General features: G+C 50.2%; 1 protein-coding gene across 4 annotated transcripts; it reads left to right on the top strand.

Moving 5' to 3' along the window:
- The first annotated feature begins 395 nt into the window (after positions 1-395).
- Positions 396-8,683, top strand: KEAP1 (kelch like ECH associated protein 1). Of its 4 annotated transcripts, none has more exons than XM_059696832.1 (6): positions 396-621; positions 2,615-3,300; positions 5,121-5,806; positions 7,110-7,315; positions 7,592-7,768; positions 7,932-8,683. In XM_059696832.1, exons 2-6 carry the CDS (start codon positions 2,662-2,664, stop codon positions 8,096-8,098), a joined length of 1,875 nt encoding a protein of 624 aa, XP_059552815.1. In that variant the 5' UTR covers positions 396-621; positions 2,615-2,661; the 3' UTR covers positions 8,099-8,683. The 4 variants fall into 4 exon arrangements, with proteins under 4 accessions (XP_059552815.1, XP_059552814.1, XP_059552816.1 ...); XM_059696831.1 differs by lacking the exon at positions 396-621 and adding an exon at positions 699-953; XM_059696830.1 differs by lacking the exon at positions 396-621 and having other exon boundaries at positions 1,269-3,300.
- The last annotated feature ends 8,266 nt before the right edge of the window (positions 8,684-16,949 follow it).

Here is a 16,949-nt window from a genome sequence, read left to right on the forward strand (position 1 = left end):
CGCTATCATTTCACAGGGAGGAAACGGAAGCATGGAGAGGCCAAGTTACAGCCCCGCCGCACAGAGCCGGGGGCGGCAGAGCTGGGGTTTGAACCTCCGCACGCGCTGGCCACGCGCCTCCAGGTTGGAGGCAACTGGAATATAAAGACCAGGGGAGCCCGGCCGGCTCGGCGTTTCGGGCTGCGGGGCCGGCGCGAGGCCTGCGCTAGGGGAGGAGAGCTGGTGCTGCGAAGCGGCTGCGCGCTGAGACGAGGAAACAGGGCGATGGAAGGGGCAGCGAAGGGGTAACGGGGGCGCCCCTGGCCTCGCGCCCTCGCCCGGCGCCGGCTCCGGTCCCAGGCTCAGGCACCCGAGGGCAGGGCGGGGAGTCTCGGCTCCTTCCCTGCCGCGCCCTCTCCCCGCCTCCTTCCCGGCGACTCAGCCTCGCCCCGACCCGGAGCCGAGGTCCCGCGACAGCGCAGCGGTCCCCGCGTCCCCGACGGTGAAGGTGGGGCGGGAGCCGCCCCCGGCTCGGCCGCGGCCGCTCGGCCCCCGGGTGTCACCACCGCGCCCGGAGCCGCCGCCACGTGCAGGGCATCCCCGCCCCGCAGCGAGCGGGAGCGAGGCCACGCGGGGGCCGAGGTGAGCGCGCCCGCCGCGGCGACAGGGAGGGTGTCCAGGTGCCGGCAGGGCTCGCCCGGCCTCGAACCGGGAACGCTGATCCCCGCGGCGCTGACCACGCGGCGCTGGCCGCGGGGATGGACGCCGAGCTCGCCGCGCGGGGGACGTGCAGCCTGGCGACGCCGGCGGGCAGGGGAGGGGAGCGGCCCGGCCGCGGGGACTTTTATTCTGACACCGCCGCCGCCGCTCTGCTTAGTCACGGTGACCGCGCGCCCCCCCCCCCCCCCGCGCGCTGCGATGGAGGCGCCCGGGCCTGGGCGGCGGAGGCGGAGCCCGAGCGCGGCCATGGCGGGGTGAGTGCGCGGCCTGCGCCTGGGCGGCGGGCCGGGAGCGCCTCTGCGGCCGTGCGGGGCGGGGGGTGGAGGGGGGGGACCGGGAGACACGGCCCCGCCGGCCCGTAGCTCGGGGTCCCCGCGGCCCGGCGGAGGCCAGGAGGGCGCGGCTCGAGTCCTGTCCTTTTGTTGGACGGCGCGGCTCGCGGGGTTGCCTGGGAGAGACGCGAGCCGGCCGAGGGGCCCTGGGAGCGCCGCTGCCACCGAGGCGCGGGAACCCCGGGACGTTGGGGGGCTGGATCTGCGCCCCGGGGTAGGCAGTCGCGGAGCCGCGGTGGGGTCACTTCCTCCCTCTGGGCTTCGGTGGCGGCTCCTGCGGGGCATGCGCAGTCCCGTCCGTTCCCCCCTCCCGCTCCCCCCCCCCCCCCGCGTTTGTGAGCGCCCAGGGCCCAGGGGGCACCGTGGACCCATTGGCCACCGACCAAGAGACTGGCCAGGGGCCTTGGCCGCGAGAAGTGGCCCGCGGCACCCGGGGCCCAGGGGAGGAGGCGCCCCGCGGGCACAGTGGAGGGGCAGCCGGCCAGCCGCAGCCCGCTGACCCTGCGCCTTGGCACGTTCGGGCTGGACGTGGGGGAGGCGCCGAGAAGGTGGTGTAGCCCTGACCTGCACAGGGCTCCCTGCCTTCCGAGGCGCTGGGGCGAGGGCCAGGGCGATGGGCCGCCCCTCCACGAGCAAGCCAAGCAGCTCATTTCAGTTCTTGACAAGGGCGGTTATGGGAATGAAAACGAGGTGAATCTGAGCTGAGCCCCGGAAAGATAAGATGGAGAACCTGGGGAGCCCCTTGCAGGTCTCCCCCGACCCCCACCTTTGCCCAAGCAGGACCTTTCAAAACGCCACTCATGCCCTGGCTTTCCAGGCCCCAGAAGACCCCCCTTTCTGTAGTCATTATCTGTCATTACACTCTTCCCTGATTCTCCGGGTTGTCGCTCTCATTCTGCCTTTGAGCCTTTGCACTTGCGGTTGGTTCCCTCACCTGGAAAACTAACTCCCACCCGCACCCGCTTTCATATATTCATTCTTTTTGTCTCAGCTCCACCAGAGGCCTGGACCGCCCACGTTAAAGTAACTGCCCCCACGTCACACGGTCAATGCTGTTGTCATTTTCTTCATGACTCCAGTTTCTACTCAAATCTTGTTTATTTTATTTATGGCCGTTTCCTCCCCGGGTGTCAACTCCAGCACAGTTTATGTCTGTCTTTGTCACTGCTATGTCCCCGGTGCCTAGAACAGTGCCTGGCACACGGTAGCTGATCAATAAATGTTGGTGAAATGAATGAAAGAAAGAGTGAGCTGGACATGATCTAGGAAGGGAAGGGCCAGTAAACCGCTGGAACAGAGTGAGCAAAGGGAAGAGGACAGGGGCTGATTGTGGAGGGCTTGGCAGGTCATGTGGTTTTACTCATGCTATAGGGAGTTGGGGGATTCTGAGCCGGGGAGGGACATCATCTGACGTGTTTTAGGATGGACCTGTGGGCTGGCGAGGCGATGGGACCTTTAGCAAGAACAAATGGATCTGCTTCGCCTGGGCTTGTCAAGGAAAGCTGGTCTGGGAGTCGCTTTATTTTTAAAAAGGAGGCCTGGCCCCAGGCCCTGTCCCCAGCCCTGTGCTCTCCCTCCTCCAGGCCCCTGAGTGTCAGTGGTGGTGTTGTCCCTTGTCACCTGGAACCCCATGCAGCCGGAACCCAGGCCTAGCGGGGCTGGGGTCCACACCCGATTTCTGCCCCTGAGGTCGCAGCGCCCTGAGGGTTCAGGGGACACAGTGATGTACGCCTCCACCGAGTGCAAGGCTGAGGTGACACCCTCCCAGCATGGCAACCGCACTTTCAGCTACACGCTGGAGGACCACACCAAGCAGGCCTTCGGAATCATGAATGAACTGCGGCTCAGCCAGCAGCTGTGCGATGTCACGCTTCAGGTCAAGTACCAGGACGCACCGGCTGCGCAGTTCATGGCCCACAAGGTGGTTCTGGCCTCATCCAGCCCTGTCTTCAAGGCCATGTTCACCAACGGGCTGCGGGAGCAGGGCATGGAGGTGGTGTCCATCGAGGGCATCCACCCCAAGGTCATGGAGCGTCTCATCGAGTTCGCCTATACAGCCTCTATCTCCATGGGTGAGAAGTGCGTGCTCCATGTCATGAACGGTGCCGTCATGTACCAGATCGACAGTGTCGTCCGTGCCTGCAGTGACTTTCTGGTGCAGCAGCTGGACCCCAGCAATGCCATCGGCATCGCCAACTTCGCTGAGCAGATTGGCTGTGCTGAGCTTCACCAGCGTGCCCGAGAATACATCTACATGCACTTCGGGGAGGTGAGTGAGGGGACGGGCCATGGAGCAAGGCTTGGGGTGGTATGAGAAGGACCAGGGACCGGGGGTGGTCATCCCTCCCTCCCTTGAGATATGAAGGGTGAAGGCAAGCAGCTGGAGAAGAGCGGAGCTCTGAGCTTCTAGTGTACACATCTAGGGCGACGCTGGGAAACAGCTGAGGCGAGTGAGACCTTCATGGGTATCTGGGCTCCCTGGTTTCTGGGGTCCAGAGTGGGGCTAGGATGCAGCCAACATGACAGCAGCTCAGCCCTGGTGTGTGCAGAGCAGGGCCCGGCGTTTCAGGCAGTCAGCAAATATTTATTGAAGACCCATGACATGCTGCTGACTGCAAATGTGACCCTTAGACGTGTTTTCTTTGGTTCACGCAGTGTCATCCTATGTTCTTGGTTTCGTTTTCATTTTTACGTGGAGGAAGTTGTGAAAGAAATAATAAGTGCTTGAGTCTTTGCTGTGGGCCAGCCTGTGTTCTAAATGATTTCCATCCTTTAAATCACTGAATCTTCTTAACTATCCCAGGAGGAAGTATGCGTTGGAGGGCTTTCCTAAAAGTATTCAAAATCCTCCTTCAGTGGCCGGGACCAGCGGGGTAGACATTACTCTGGTCACCATTTCTCTTCTTCCCTCGCCACCACATGTGGGGTTGACCAGTTGTCCCGAGGATCTGGACAGCTAGCTTCCAGAAAGGCAGCCTGCAAACAGGCTTTTCCACTGCCCTACATGGTGCTTGTTGAAGAGATTGCCTGGGCTTGGAGCACCTGAACGGTGGTAACCTGCTGATGTGGGGTCTATTTTTATAGACCAGTGCCTGACAGGAAGGATTTGCCCCAGGGCCCTGTATGTCCTAGGAGCAGCCCCATTATATAATCCCCTACTGATATAATCCCCTTTATAGAGGAGGAAAACAAAGGCATGGAATGTTTCAGATATTTGCCCAAAGTCATCCAGTTAGAAAGTAGGGAGCCAAAATTACAACTCAGGTTGCTTTCTTCAGAGCCTGTACTTTTTTTTCCTAGAATATTCTATTGCTATTATTTTTTCCTTTTTTTTAAAAAAAATATTTTTATTGACTTCAGAGAGAAAGGGAGAGAAGAGAGAGCTAGAAACATCAATGATGAGCAAATCATTGATTGGCTGCCTCCTGTACATCCCCTACTGGGGATCGAGTCTGAAACCCAGGCATGTGCTCTTGACCGGAATCGAACCTGAGACCCTTCAGTCTGCAGGCCGGCGCTCTATCCACTAAGCCAAACCGGCTAGGGCTATTTTTTCCTTTTTAGTAAATATGCCATTTTGAAAAAGTATTATCATTAAAAAAAAAAAAAAAAAAAGGTAGCCCTGGCCAGGTAGCTCAGTTGGTTAGAACGTTGTCCCCATATGCCAAGGTTGTGGGGTTGACCCCCTGTCAGGGCACATACAAGAACCAACCAGTGAATGAATGCATAGATAAGTCGAGCAACAAATCAATGTCTCTGTCTCTCTCTCTCTCTCTCTCTCTCTCTCAAAATAAATAAATAAAAATTTAAAAGGTAATGTTCTTATAGTTCAAATAAAAAATGAAACAAAAAAGATACACAGTACATTGTGTCTTTGCCCGTTTACCTGAGTACTTATGTACTACATGCCTGGCACATGGTACTAACTCCTTTAATCCTCACAACCAATGAGTTCATACTATTCAAACTCCCATTTACAGATGAGGAACCAGACTGTCAGAGGCGGGCTGAGTGACTTGTCCAAGGTCACTACAGCTGACGCCTTGGGGGGGACACAGGAGTCAGCCTGTCACGCTAACTCCCTTGCAGGTGGCCAAGCAAGAGGAGTTCTTCAACCTGTCCCACTGCCAGCTGGTGACCCTCATCAGCCGGGATGATCTGAATGTGCGCTGCGAGTCTGAGGTCTTCCATGCCTGTATCAACTGGGTCAAGTACGACTGTGAGCACCGACGCTTCTATGTACAGGCGCTGCTGCGGGCCGTGCGCTGCCACTCGCTGACGCCCCACTTCCTGCAGATGCAGCTGCAGAAGTGTGAGATCTTGCAGTCAGACTCCCGCTGCAAGGACTACCTGGTCAAGATCTTCCAGGAGCTCACCCTGCACAAGCCCACACAGGTGATGCCCTGCCGGGCGCCCAAGGTGGGCCGGCTCATCTACACTGCTGGTGGCTATTTCCGCCAGTCACTCAGCTACCTGGAGGCCTACAACCCCACTGATGGCACATGGCTCCGGTTGGCAGACCTGCAGGTGCCTCGAAGTGGCCTGGCCGGCTGCGTGGTGGGCGGGCTGCTGTATGCCGTGGGCGGCCGGAACAACTCGCCCGATGGCAACACCGACTCCAGCGCCCTGGACTGCTACAACCCCATGACCAACCAGTGGTCGCCCTGTGCGCCCATGAGTGTCCCACGCAACCGAATTGGGGTTGGGGTCATCGATGGGCACATCTATGCTGTTGGTGGCTCCCATGGATGCATCCACCACAACAGTGTGGAGAGGTGAGTAGCAGGGCCAGAAGGGGTGGGCTCAGAGGGTCCCCCAGCTGACAGGTCCCAAGCCGTTGGCATTTGGGGATTCCTCCTATTGTTGAGTGCCTGTCTCTACAGCCTGCTTTCAGGTAGCAGAAACCTCAAATGAAAGCTAAATTCGTGGGAGACTTCTAGTGGTGAGCTTGGATGATGTGTCTGGGCCTGGGTCTGTGTACAGGGCCGTCACAAAACCATACAGCTCCTTTGTGCAGACTTGGAAAGAGTTCCATCAGGTTGAAATTGATGTAATATGCTAATTTTGTTAAAACGCAACCCCTCACTGTCGTCAGCCCCCAAATTGTTGTAATAGAGTCTGCGGTCTGGTATGTGGCAAGTGCCCTCTTCGATGTGGTGCCCTGGTGCAGTGCAGCCTGCGCGGAGTGACCCTGTGTTTAGGGGCCAAGCGTGTTGGACTTTTGACTTCTGCATAGTTTAGTCCTCTACCTTCTCTTCTTCCAGAAGTGAGATCCAGGATATAGGTCTCACCTGGAGAACTTGTTAAACTCGCCAGCCTGCTGCTGGAGCTGTGGAGGTCTGGCATTGGTGGGTGGGTTTGGAGCAAGGCTGGGGAATGGAAATTTTAAACAAATGCCCCAGAGGTTTCTAATGCCTGTGGTCTGTAACAAGGATGATGGGATGATGCATCACCCTTAATAGGCTATTTTTGGGGAAAAAAAAAAAAAAGACACTATTAATTATTCCAGGAGCACAGGCATGAACTGGAGTTGCCCAGGCCCCTCTCTCTCTGAGATCAAACTTTAAGAAAAAACATCCTGGGAGGTAGCCTCGTTGTTAGAGTTGGGGTCCTGTTTTCTGAGAGGGCTGGGTCAGACCCCAGCTCCATTGCTTTTTTGATTCCACGGGTTTTTTTATGTCCTGATGTACCTCTTAACCCCTTTGTGCCTCCATCTTATCATCTTTGAAGAGAGGTGACAATAATGAGGACCCCTTGCCCACTAGGCTAGGGCATTGGTGAGATAGCACACATAAGACTCAGCACAGGCCTTGGAAGTGGTCTGATGAAGCCAGCAGGGTCCAGCAGGTGTGTGTGTGTGTGTGTGTGTGTGTGTAAAACCTTGAGCACATGACAGCTATGAACCTCAGTTTCCTTATCTGGAAAAGGGAGCTACTGATAACTTGCACCTTAGAGAACAATTGTGAGGATTAAAGAGCTAGACCTAGCAGAATAGACCTAGTGGAATACTGGGCTTTAGGAAGTGTTCCTTGGAGGACGGCTCTGACTGCTGCTGTCGTTGTTATTGTGCCCTTGCAGGTATGAGCCAGAGCGTGATGAGTGGCACTTGGTGGCCCCAATGCTGAATCGAAGAATCGGGGTGGGAGTGGCTGTTCTCAACCGGCTGCTCTATGCCGTTGGGGGTTTTGACGGGACGAACCGCCTCAACTCAGCCGAATGTTACTATCCAGAGAGAGATGAGTGGCGAATGATCACACCCATGAACACCATCCGAAGTGGGGCAGGTGGGTGGGGGCTGAGGGGAGGGGATCATGGAGGATCACCCTCCCCGCCCCGGGAGTGAGACTTGGCCAGGCCTGAGTGAAGCCTGTTGTTTCCATCTTGAGTACCCTGTGGCACACACAGGAGAGCTAGATTCTGACATCAACTTCCTCTTTCCTGGCTTAGTTTCTGAAGGGTCCTTTGGGAGAGGGAGGAGGGAAGGGGCCCCCCAAGAAGGTGGTGGCTGGGGCCCCCCAGGCCAGGCCCCGGAGTCACCCTTTCTTCATGGTGTGGTTTAGGAGTCTGTGTCCTGCACAACTGTATTTATGCTGCTGGGGGCTACGATGGCCAGGACCAGCTGAACAGTGTGGAGTGCTACAACGTGGAGACAGAAACGTGGACTTTCGTAGCTCCCATGAAGCACCGGCGAAGTGCCCTGGGGATCACTGTGCACCAGGGGAGAATCTATGTTCTCGGTGAGGCCCTGGGCGTGGGGACCTGGGTAGAGAAGACGAATTGAGTAGCCTCATCTTTGGGGGGCTGGCTCAAGTCACATAGGAAGGCTTCCTGTGGTTTCTTCCTCCTTTTTCTTTCCCCTGCCCTTGGAGGCAGTGACCATCTCCGCTGCTATCCCTGCAGGGGGCTACGACGGCCACACATTCCTGGACAGCGTGGAGTGTTATGACCCAGACACGGACACCTGGAGCGAGGTTACCTGCATGACATCTGGCCGGAGCGGTGTGGGCGTCGCTGTCACCATGGAGCCCTGCCGGAAGCAGATCGACCAGCAGAACTGTACCTGTTGAACCACTTTGGTTTTCTTGGGCAAAAAATGGTCCCATCAGGAGTATTGTTTTTGTACAAAAATAGGGACAAAAGAAAAGCGACAGAGCAAATGCGTGTCCACCAGGATGCGAGGCTGGGATGCCCTAGTGTTAGAATGACTACTTGAAAGGAAAAAGACCAGAGTGGGAGCCCGTGAGCCCGTCAGAATAGTCCCAGGAATGTCTAAGAGAGTGCTGGGGGGGGGGGGGGCGGGGAAGGGGGGGTCCATCAGGGTGGGTTCCTGGGAAAGAAAACCTCCCATCCACTATCCCAAGACGAGGCCTGGGTCCCACACCAGCAGACGCCACCTCCCTTTGGGGTGAGAGCAAGTCCTGAGGTCAGGCTGGTTTTTGTCCCCTGTGTCTCTGTGATTGGTTCCTAGAGGACTGGGAAGGAGCCAACTGAGGCCTTGGGGGTGAGGCCCTTCAGGAGGTAGGGACCCCAGGATGCGCCTGTACATAGAAACCACTGGATATTTTTGTCCTGGACAGTCATTTTGTTGATAAGTAACCCTGTAACTTTCCAATGAAAATAAAGAACAAACTAACTAGTGTCTTCTACCTCTACTCTCGGCTCAAGATCTTGAACCGGAGGACAGAAAAGACTCTTCTCCTGAAATGCACTCGAGTCTTTGATTTAGGTCTTAGATTTGAAACCAGTTTGTTAACTCTGCCCGTTGCCTCTTGATATGTAGGGCATCTTTCTCCCGTAGGCAAGACACACAGAGCTCACTCTATCATCACTTTGGGCTGCTTTGAAGACAATGACCTAACTCCTGACACATCTCCCAGGGCCCTGAGAGGTTAATTTCATATGTGCACACAGTTTCTATTTTAGGGCAAACCATCCCCAACATGCTTTGCAAATTTGGTGAAGATCTGTCTGGTCATTTTAGTGTACTTCAGTCACAGACTGCACCTTTTCTTTTATTGAAGTGCCTTTAATAAAATAGACGGGTTTTGGGGAATTTTCTTAGACAAAGGGCTCAATAGTCTGGTCTCTTGAACAATATGTGTGAAGGCAGTATGTGTTCTGGATCTTCTGCCAATCCACTCTTCGTTTTGAGGGGGTGGAAATAAAATGAAGTGTGGTCTCCACTATGGGCATACCTGAGCCAGCGTGGGGCTGGTTCCAGACCATCGCAAAGTGAGTCACTGTTGTTTTGCTGGTGGAGCATCTTGCCTTCAGTTTGTAAAAAATAAAAAAATAAAAAAAAAAGCAATGCCAGGGAAGCACAATAAAACAAGGTATACCTATATTGGGGAATTCACAGGTTCTCCAAGTAGTTTAGAGAGGAAACATTGATTCCGTCCCTTCCAGGGAAAGCCTCATACCTCCCGTCTGTGGCTTCACTCACTCAGTTCACCTAAAGGCTACCTTAGTTGTGCTCAGTTCTCTAGTCCTGCTCCAAGGTTTTTTATGGAACAAGGAAATACATCTATGTTGGCTGCATTGAATGAATAGGGGAGGACTAGGAATTGTAAACTTAATACCTGGATAGCCTTTTAGTATTTATAAAGTGTTTTGACTCATTTGTCAAATAGTGCTTTGAGCCCTAACCGGTCTGGCTCAGTGGACAGAGCATCGGCCTACGGACTCAAGGGTCCCAGGTTTGATTCTGGTCAAGGGCATGTACCTTGCTTGCGGGCACATCCCCAGAAGGGAGTGTGCAGGAGGCAGCTGATCAATGTTTCTGTCTATCCCTCTCCCTTCCTCTCTGTAAAGTATCAATAAAATATATATTTTAAAAAAGCATCAGGCCTTAAAAAAAATACTGCTTTGAGCTAGGAAGCATAAGCCTGTATACTTTACAGATGAGAAACCGGTTCAGGGAAGTGACTTGCCCAAGGTCACATGACCACTAAGTGGTGGAATTCAGATTCAACCTGTGGGTACACCAAAGCAGCCATTCTCAGCCACAGCACACCCTACCATATGCTTGTGAGAATGAATACTAAAGAGCTCCCGTGGGGTCAATGTGTATAGCAGTGAAAGTTCCAAAAACAGTGATCTGGAGATTTACATGTAATGCAATTGCTAGAAGCCACAGCACCTACCCCAGAGTTGAATTTCCTTTCAGAGAGGTTAGATCCCGGGTCTTGAGGTCAGGTTTAGCTGACTTAGTAAAGCAGTTTAGGTATCAGCAGTTAGGTGAAGTTTCTTATCTGCAAAAATGGTACTTTGACACCTACTGTGTACTTACCTATGAGAGCAACTGGACCAGCAAAGGTATTTACATTCACTTCCCAAATCCACAAAACAACTTTAAAATAAAAACCCTGACTCTCCTAGACAGTGACCAAGCCCCAAATGACCCCTGCCCTCATGGTAATAACAGCTTAGCAGGGGAGTAGGGTAACCAGTTCATCTCAGCTTGCCTGGACTTTCCCAGTTTGGACACTGAAAGTCTGGCATTCTCAGGTAAGCGGGGACCATTGGTCACTCTCAAGGAAAGCCAGATGCTGAAGCAATGTTACCAACATGCTGAATGGCAAATAGATGTGGGTCACAGTTACATTCACATTTTTTTAAAATATATTTTATTGATTTTTTTACAGAGAGGAAGGGAGAAGGAGAGGGATAGAGAATTAGAAACAGCGATGAGAGAAACATCAATTCAGCTGCTTCCTGCACACCCCCTACTGGGGATGTGCCCACAACCAAGGTACATGCCCTTGATCGGAATCGAACCTGGGACCCTTCAGTCCTCAGGCCGACGCTCTATCCACTGAGCCAAACCAGTTAGGGCCCAAGAAAGCATTCTTTTAAAAAAATAAAATTTTATTGATTTTTAGATAGAGTTGATGGGCGGGGAGGAGAAACATCCATCAGATGCCTCCTGCGTGCCCCCTACTGGGGCTGTGCCCTGACCAGGAATCGAACTGGCAACCTTTTGGTACCCAGGACGATGCCCAACCAATTGAACCACACCAACAGGGTCCAAGGAAACATTCTTGAGGAAGTGTTTTTCTCACTGAAATCCAAAGGATTGATGAGTGTAAACTAGATGAAAGGGGCAAAATTCTGGACAGAGAAAGCATCAAGTGCAATGGTCTTACAGCATTGAGAATCAAATCTAGATAAAACTCTGAGAAGAGGAACATGGTGCCAGAAGAGGCTAAACAAAGGTTGGCAGGGGGCCAGACCATACAAGATCTGTGTCCACTCTCATTTCTCTTTAATTGTTAAATACCTAATCTTTTTTTTAAGAACATTACAGACATAGCTTAAATCTTACTATTTATCCATTTCAGTCTCCTCTACATCTTAAAAAAAAAAAATTGCTGTAACGTTCTGTTTACTTCCATAAATAGCATAATGCTGCTTGTATTATTCTGCATCTTGCTTTCCCCCGCTCAGTAGGACTTCTCAGTCTATCTGTAATGGCATATTCCATTTATCAGCTCCCTGATATTTTGTTTTTATCTCTTCCATGATTGACAGACTTTTAGGTTGTTCCAGTTTCTCAGAATTACAGAAAAGGCTGCAATGCCCACTCTTAATCATGTCTCCTTGGGCACAAGTGTGTGTATTTCTCCAAGTGGATACTAAGAGGTGGAACTTACTAGATCATAGGGTAGGCACAGCTTTACTAGATGCTGCTAGATTGCCCTCCAAAGTGGCTGTAACAAATCATAGTCCCGATGCATTCTAGAAGTTTCTTACACATGTATACACACATTTATGACTTTTCTTTGATGGGTTTTCCATTTTAAGAATGACTTGTGGTTCCTGAGATTTCCATTTGTTAAGTTACTGTCTCCTGCCCATAAATTAATTATTCTGCCTAAATTAATCAGGATTGGTTTTTTATTAGTTCTGTTAGAACCAAGAATCATGACTAATAGAGACATCAGGAAGTTTTTTAAAATATTTTTTTCTTCAAATATGTTTGTTTTGTTTTTGCATTATTTTAAAATCCATCTGGAATTTATTGATATGTATGATAAGAAGTAGGACGATAGCCCGGGCCGGTGTGGCTCAGTGGTTGAGTGGCGACCTATGAATCAGGAGATCACTATTTGATTCCTGGTCAAGGCACATGCCCGGGTGTGGGCTCCATTCCCACTGTGGGGTATGCAGGAGGCAGCCAACCAATGATTCTTTCCCATCATTGATGTTTCTATCTCTCGATCCCTCTCCCTTCTTCTCTGAAATCAATAAAATACATGTTAAAAAAGAAGTAGGAGCCCTAACCGGTTTGGCTCAGTGGATAGAGCGTCGGCCTGCAGACTGAAAGGTCCCAGGTTCGATTCCGGTCAAGGGCATGTACCTTGGTTGTGGGCATATCCCCAGTAGGGGGTGTGCAGAAGGCAGCTGATCGATGTTTCTAACTCTCTATCCTTCTCCCTTCCTCTCTGTAAAAAATCAATAAAATATATATTTTTTTAAAAAGTAGGAATTTTATAAGGATAGCTGATTGCTGCCAAATCATATATTTTTCAAACCATTTTTTGACTAATTCATTTTCTACCTATAGTTTTCAGATGCTATTCCTTTTTTATACTAAATTCCCATATATGCATGGGACTCTTTATTCTTTTTTAATTTTTTTACTTTTTATTCTGTTTTGTTGACATACTCATTTTTTACACCAATTTGTTTGTTATTAGTTTTATAACCTGTCTTAATATCAGATAGAACAAGTACGCCCCTCCCCCTTCCATTTTTCTTTCTTAAAAAAAAATAACAGTGTGGGCTATTATTGCATATTTATTCCTCTCTATGAGGTTCCATGGAAAATCAAATTTTGTATTGGATTGCATTAAAGTGATTGAGTTGGGGAGAGAGAATATTTTTAGAATATTAGATCTCTCCATTCATGAACTTAGTATACTTGTCTGTTTAGTGAAGTCTTTTTTGCTCTTCTCAGGAAACTTTTATAAGATCTCCACAAAGAGCTTGCAATGTGTTTGCTAATGGAAATTTCATAAAGTTTTGCTATTATCAATGGGACCTTTATTCCTGGATCCTTTTAAATTGATATTTCTCATATATATGAAAGTTGTTGATATAGATATGTTGCTCTTCTACTGACCTCTTTGCTGAATTCCCTTATTCTACTAGTTTGTATTATTTTCAGTAGATAATAAAATCACAAGCAAATAATGATAGTATAATGTCATTTTCCAATTGTAACCCACTTACTGCTTTTTCTTGTCTTACTATTAGCTAAGACCCACTGTAATGTTGATTAATGGTGGAAATAGTGGGTATAGTTGTCTTATTCCTTTTAAAAAATATTCTTATTGATTTTAGAGAGGAAAGGAGAGGGAGAGATGGATAGAAACATCGATGATGAGAGAGAATCATTGATCGGCTGCCTCCTGCATGCACCCTATGGGGATCGAGCTGGCAACACTGACCAGAAATTGAACCGTGACCTCCTGGTTCATAGGTCAATGCTCAACCACTGAGCCACACCAGCCAGGCTATAGTTGTTTTATTCCTAACTATAAGGCAACTGATTCTAATGTCCCAACATTAAATCTGATATTTGCCAAAAGACTTTCTGTAATTTATGCCTTAAGTTTTGCTGAAAACTTTATCAAGTTCAAGAAGCTCCCTTCTATACCTAATTTTTTAAAATCATTATTTCAGAGGTCTTTTATTTCAGAGGTCCTTTAGGTGAGTGCCAAAGAACTGAATTTCTAACAAGTTCTCAGTTGATGCTGATGCCACCTGTTCAGGGAACACACTTCGAGACATAGGAGTGTAGAACAATGAGTTAAAGGCACATTCTGAGAAACATTTAAGGAGTAGATGGGAGTAAGAAAAACGCCGATAGAAACATACCAGCAGCAGAACATTACGAGGAGAACTAAAGGAAAGTAGTGTCACAGAAGCCAAGTAGAGAAAATGTTGAGCACAAAATGTTTTAAGGACCAAGGTTATTAAGTGCAAAGAGGTTCAGAAAAACAGACAGCTTCAAATGCCCAGTGGATTTGGTGACTGGGAAGTCACCTTACTGAGCATCATTTTGGAAAAATAGTGAAGGTAAAGCAATAGATTCCTTCGGTAAATATTTATTGAGTGCCTCCTTAAAAAAGGCAGTGTTGCCAAGGAGACAACACTGAGTCAGTGAAAGAAGCTGAGGAAGGGAACATGTCATTGGAGACATTTGTGTGAGGCACAGAAAGATCAGATGATAGCTGGAGGGGAACAAAGGGTTCGTGGGGGGTTTGGAGTTCTGCTGTTAAGATTCAGAAGACACCATATTTATAAGCTGAGGGGAAGTTCCAGTACACAAAGAGATAATAAAGGTGAAGATGAAAGACAGGATGGACTCATGGTGACGGTGATCAAGTAACGCCCCACACTCAATTCACTGGATGTTGTCTAAGGTAGCTTTCAACTCTGTGAAAGGCACTGTAGTTCTGGATGTACAGAGTCTCTTGCTTATACGATACAGTGTACCTTTGCATCAATGAATATCTTCTTCTTTGAGTGTATTCTGGTTTTAAATTATAAACGTTAGTGCACATATATATTACAGAAGATAGAATTTAAGAAAATAAAAAAATAATACACTAGAGTCAACAGACTAGGGTTGAGATCCATATCTAGCACTTAGTGCAAATCTCTGTGCCTCACTTTCCTCACCTGTAAAATGGTGATAATAGTACCTCGTGCCTGGCAAACACAGTAAAAATACAATAAATGTAGTGTTATTGACTAGGAATGCGGTACGTAGTGAGAACATGAGATTAATCTGATTTATCAAGGTTGGTAAAGTTAGAATGATAAATGATAACATTTAATGTCCTCAGAGCCCTTTACCTGGGTTACTTTTGATTACTCATTGGCTGTCATCACCGGTGGGAAATCAGTACTTCCTGTCTTATTTGAGGATGGTTTTCTAGCTCCCTGTGGCCTTCGGCGGATACAAGAGGTAGGTCTACTCTAGAAGGAGTGCAGCACCCTCTGGTGGGCCTCTGCATGGAAAGAGGAACTATTTCCAGAGACGTTAGAAAAGGAACAAGATTGAATGCGTCCCCAGGGTGTAGAATGCCCTTGACCTTGACTTGTTATTTTTTTAAATGATCATTCTTCAGATCTTCTGGGCAAACTATATTTTTTATAAATTCAATACAACGGCTGCCAATGCGTCCCAGAAGCTCCCTACTTAAAGGACTTCTTCCTCCTGAGAGGGCGTCAGCACCACATCCACACCTCAGCGCTGTAACTTTGATTTCATTGTGCCGCAGTTTGAGCATGGCCTCCAGGAATACTTCTCAGACTAGAGATCCCAGGACCCGCCGGGATTTAGTCAGCCGATCTACACAACTTCGGTGGCAAACTGGAAACACCGCAGCCCGATGCCGACTTCGGCCGCCTCTTCGCCTTCACTCGCTCCCAGCTTCAGGGTCAAGAAAGATGAATTGCATCAGCCAAGGCGTCGGCGCTTCTTCCTTGAGTCTCAGTTCTTGCATGTGGGGTCCCTGTCAACTCTGAGCTGTGCTTTCCTCTTAGAGTTCACCCGCCCTGGCCATGGCCCAGCTCCTCTAGGGATTCACCACGTGAAGAGTTAGGGCGGGAACAACAAATACTGCAGTGCCTGCCACGTTCCAGGCTCAGTGGAGAGACAACTGGGAGCGAAGACATGGCTTCTGCCCTCCGGCAGCCGACAGCCAACGAGGGAGAGACAGATACTTGCCTGATTGATTGGTCATTAACATGCAACCGGAAAGCCTGAGACACGCTCCAGAAAAATGTAGCTTGCAGACGTCGTGATGCATTTGTCCGCGTTGTAGTCATCGTTATCCTTCCGGTTTTCTGCCTTGTCCACCATTTTATTTACGGGCATACGATAAGAGCTTCACATGTATTTGAACGTTAACGAAAAGAGGAACAATTTCCAGGTGAATTCTTGGTCACCGTGGATTTGCAAGAAACGTTCTCGTGAGTGAATGGAGTTGGCCAAAGCTTCTAGGTCAGCGGTTCTCAACCTGTGGGTCACGACCCCTTTGGCGATCGAATGACCCTTTCACAGGGGTCGCCTTAGGCCATCCTGCATATCAGATATTTTCATGACGATTCATAACAGTAGCAACATGACAGTGATGAAGTAGCAACGAAAATAATTCTATGGTTGGGTCCCAACATGAGGAGCTGTATTTAAAGGGCCAGAAGGTTGAGAACCACTGTTCTAGATGTTTCTCCAAGGGTGCGGGTCCGCCCAGTTCTGTGCAGGAGTAAGACACTCAGCCATCTGGATTTCAGTTCAACACGGAGAGAGCCCCTGTGACCTCCTTCTAGCTGTTACCATCTCTTGGAACCTCATGAAACAAAGTAATGCCTGTCCGGGGTGAAAAAAATTACTTTTTTTCAATTTGCCAGGTAAAATGGAAAAATTACACATTTTCAATCGTAAAATTGAGAAGTGCTTGATACATAGTGTCGGGAAGCTTTAGATCCTTCCTGCGGCTTCCATTTTCAGGGGAAACAGCCCCAGTTCCTGAAACGATTTCTGTGTAACACGGCGAGTTCCTCCGTGAGCTGGTTTCACCCCCGCCCAGGCCCCAGCCGGGAAGGGGGCGCGGGGCGGGGGGGGGGGGGCTTCTCATATGTGGGGACCACTGAAGCCTTTTTGCACGGAGCACCTCAAACTGGAAGGGAGGAGGGGACACCTCGGAGCACAGGGGGACGGCGGGGCCTTTCGGGGGGGAGGGGGTGAGGATGGCAGTGACAGGAAGCCTCGGGAAAGGGGGCGGGGGGGGGGGGCAAAGACGCGCCACTTTCCAGGAAGGAGGAACCATCCTGGGGACCTTGGAGGAAGCGGTCTGACCTGGGGTCCCCGTGGGAAGAGATAAAGTCACGGCAGGGTCCCCT

Source organism: Myotis daubentonii, chromosome 5 (genome assembly GCF_963259705.1).
Source record: "Myotis daubentonii chromosome 5, mMyoDau2.1, whole genome shotgun sequence".
Classification (NCBI taxonomy): Eukaryota; Metazoa; Chordata; class Mammalia; order Chiroptera; family Vespertilionidae; genus Myotis; species Myotis daubentonii.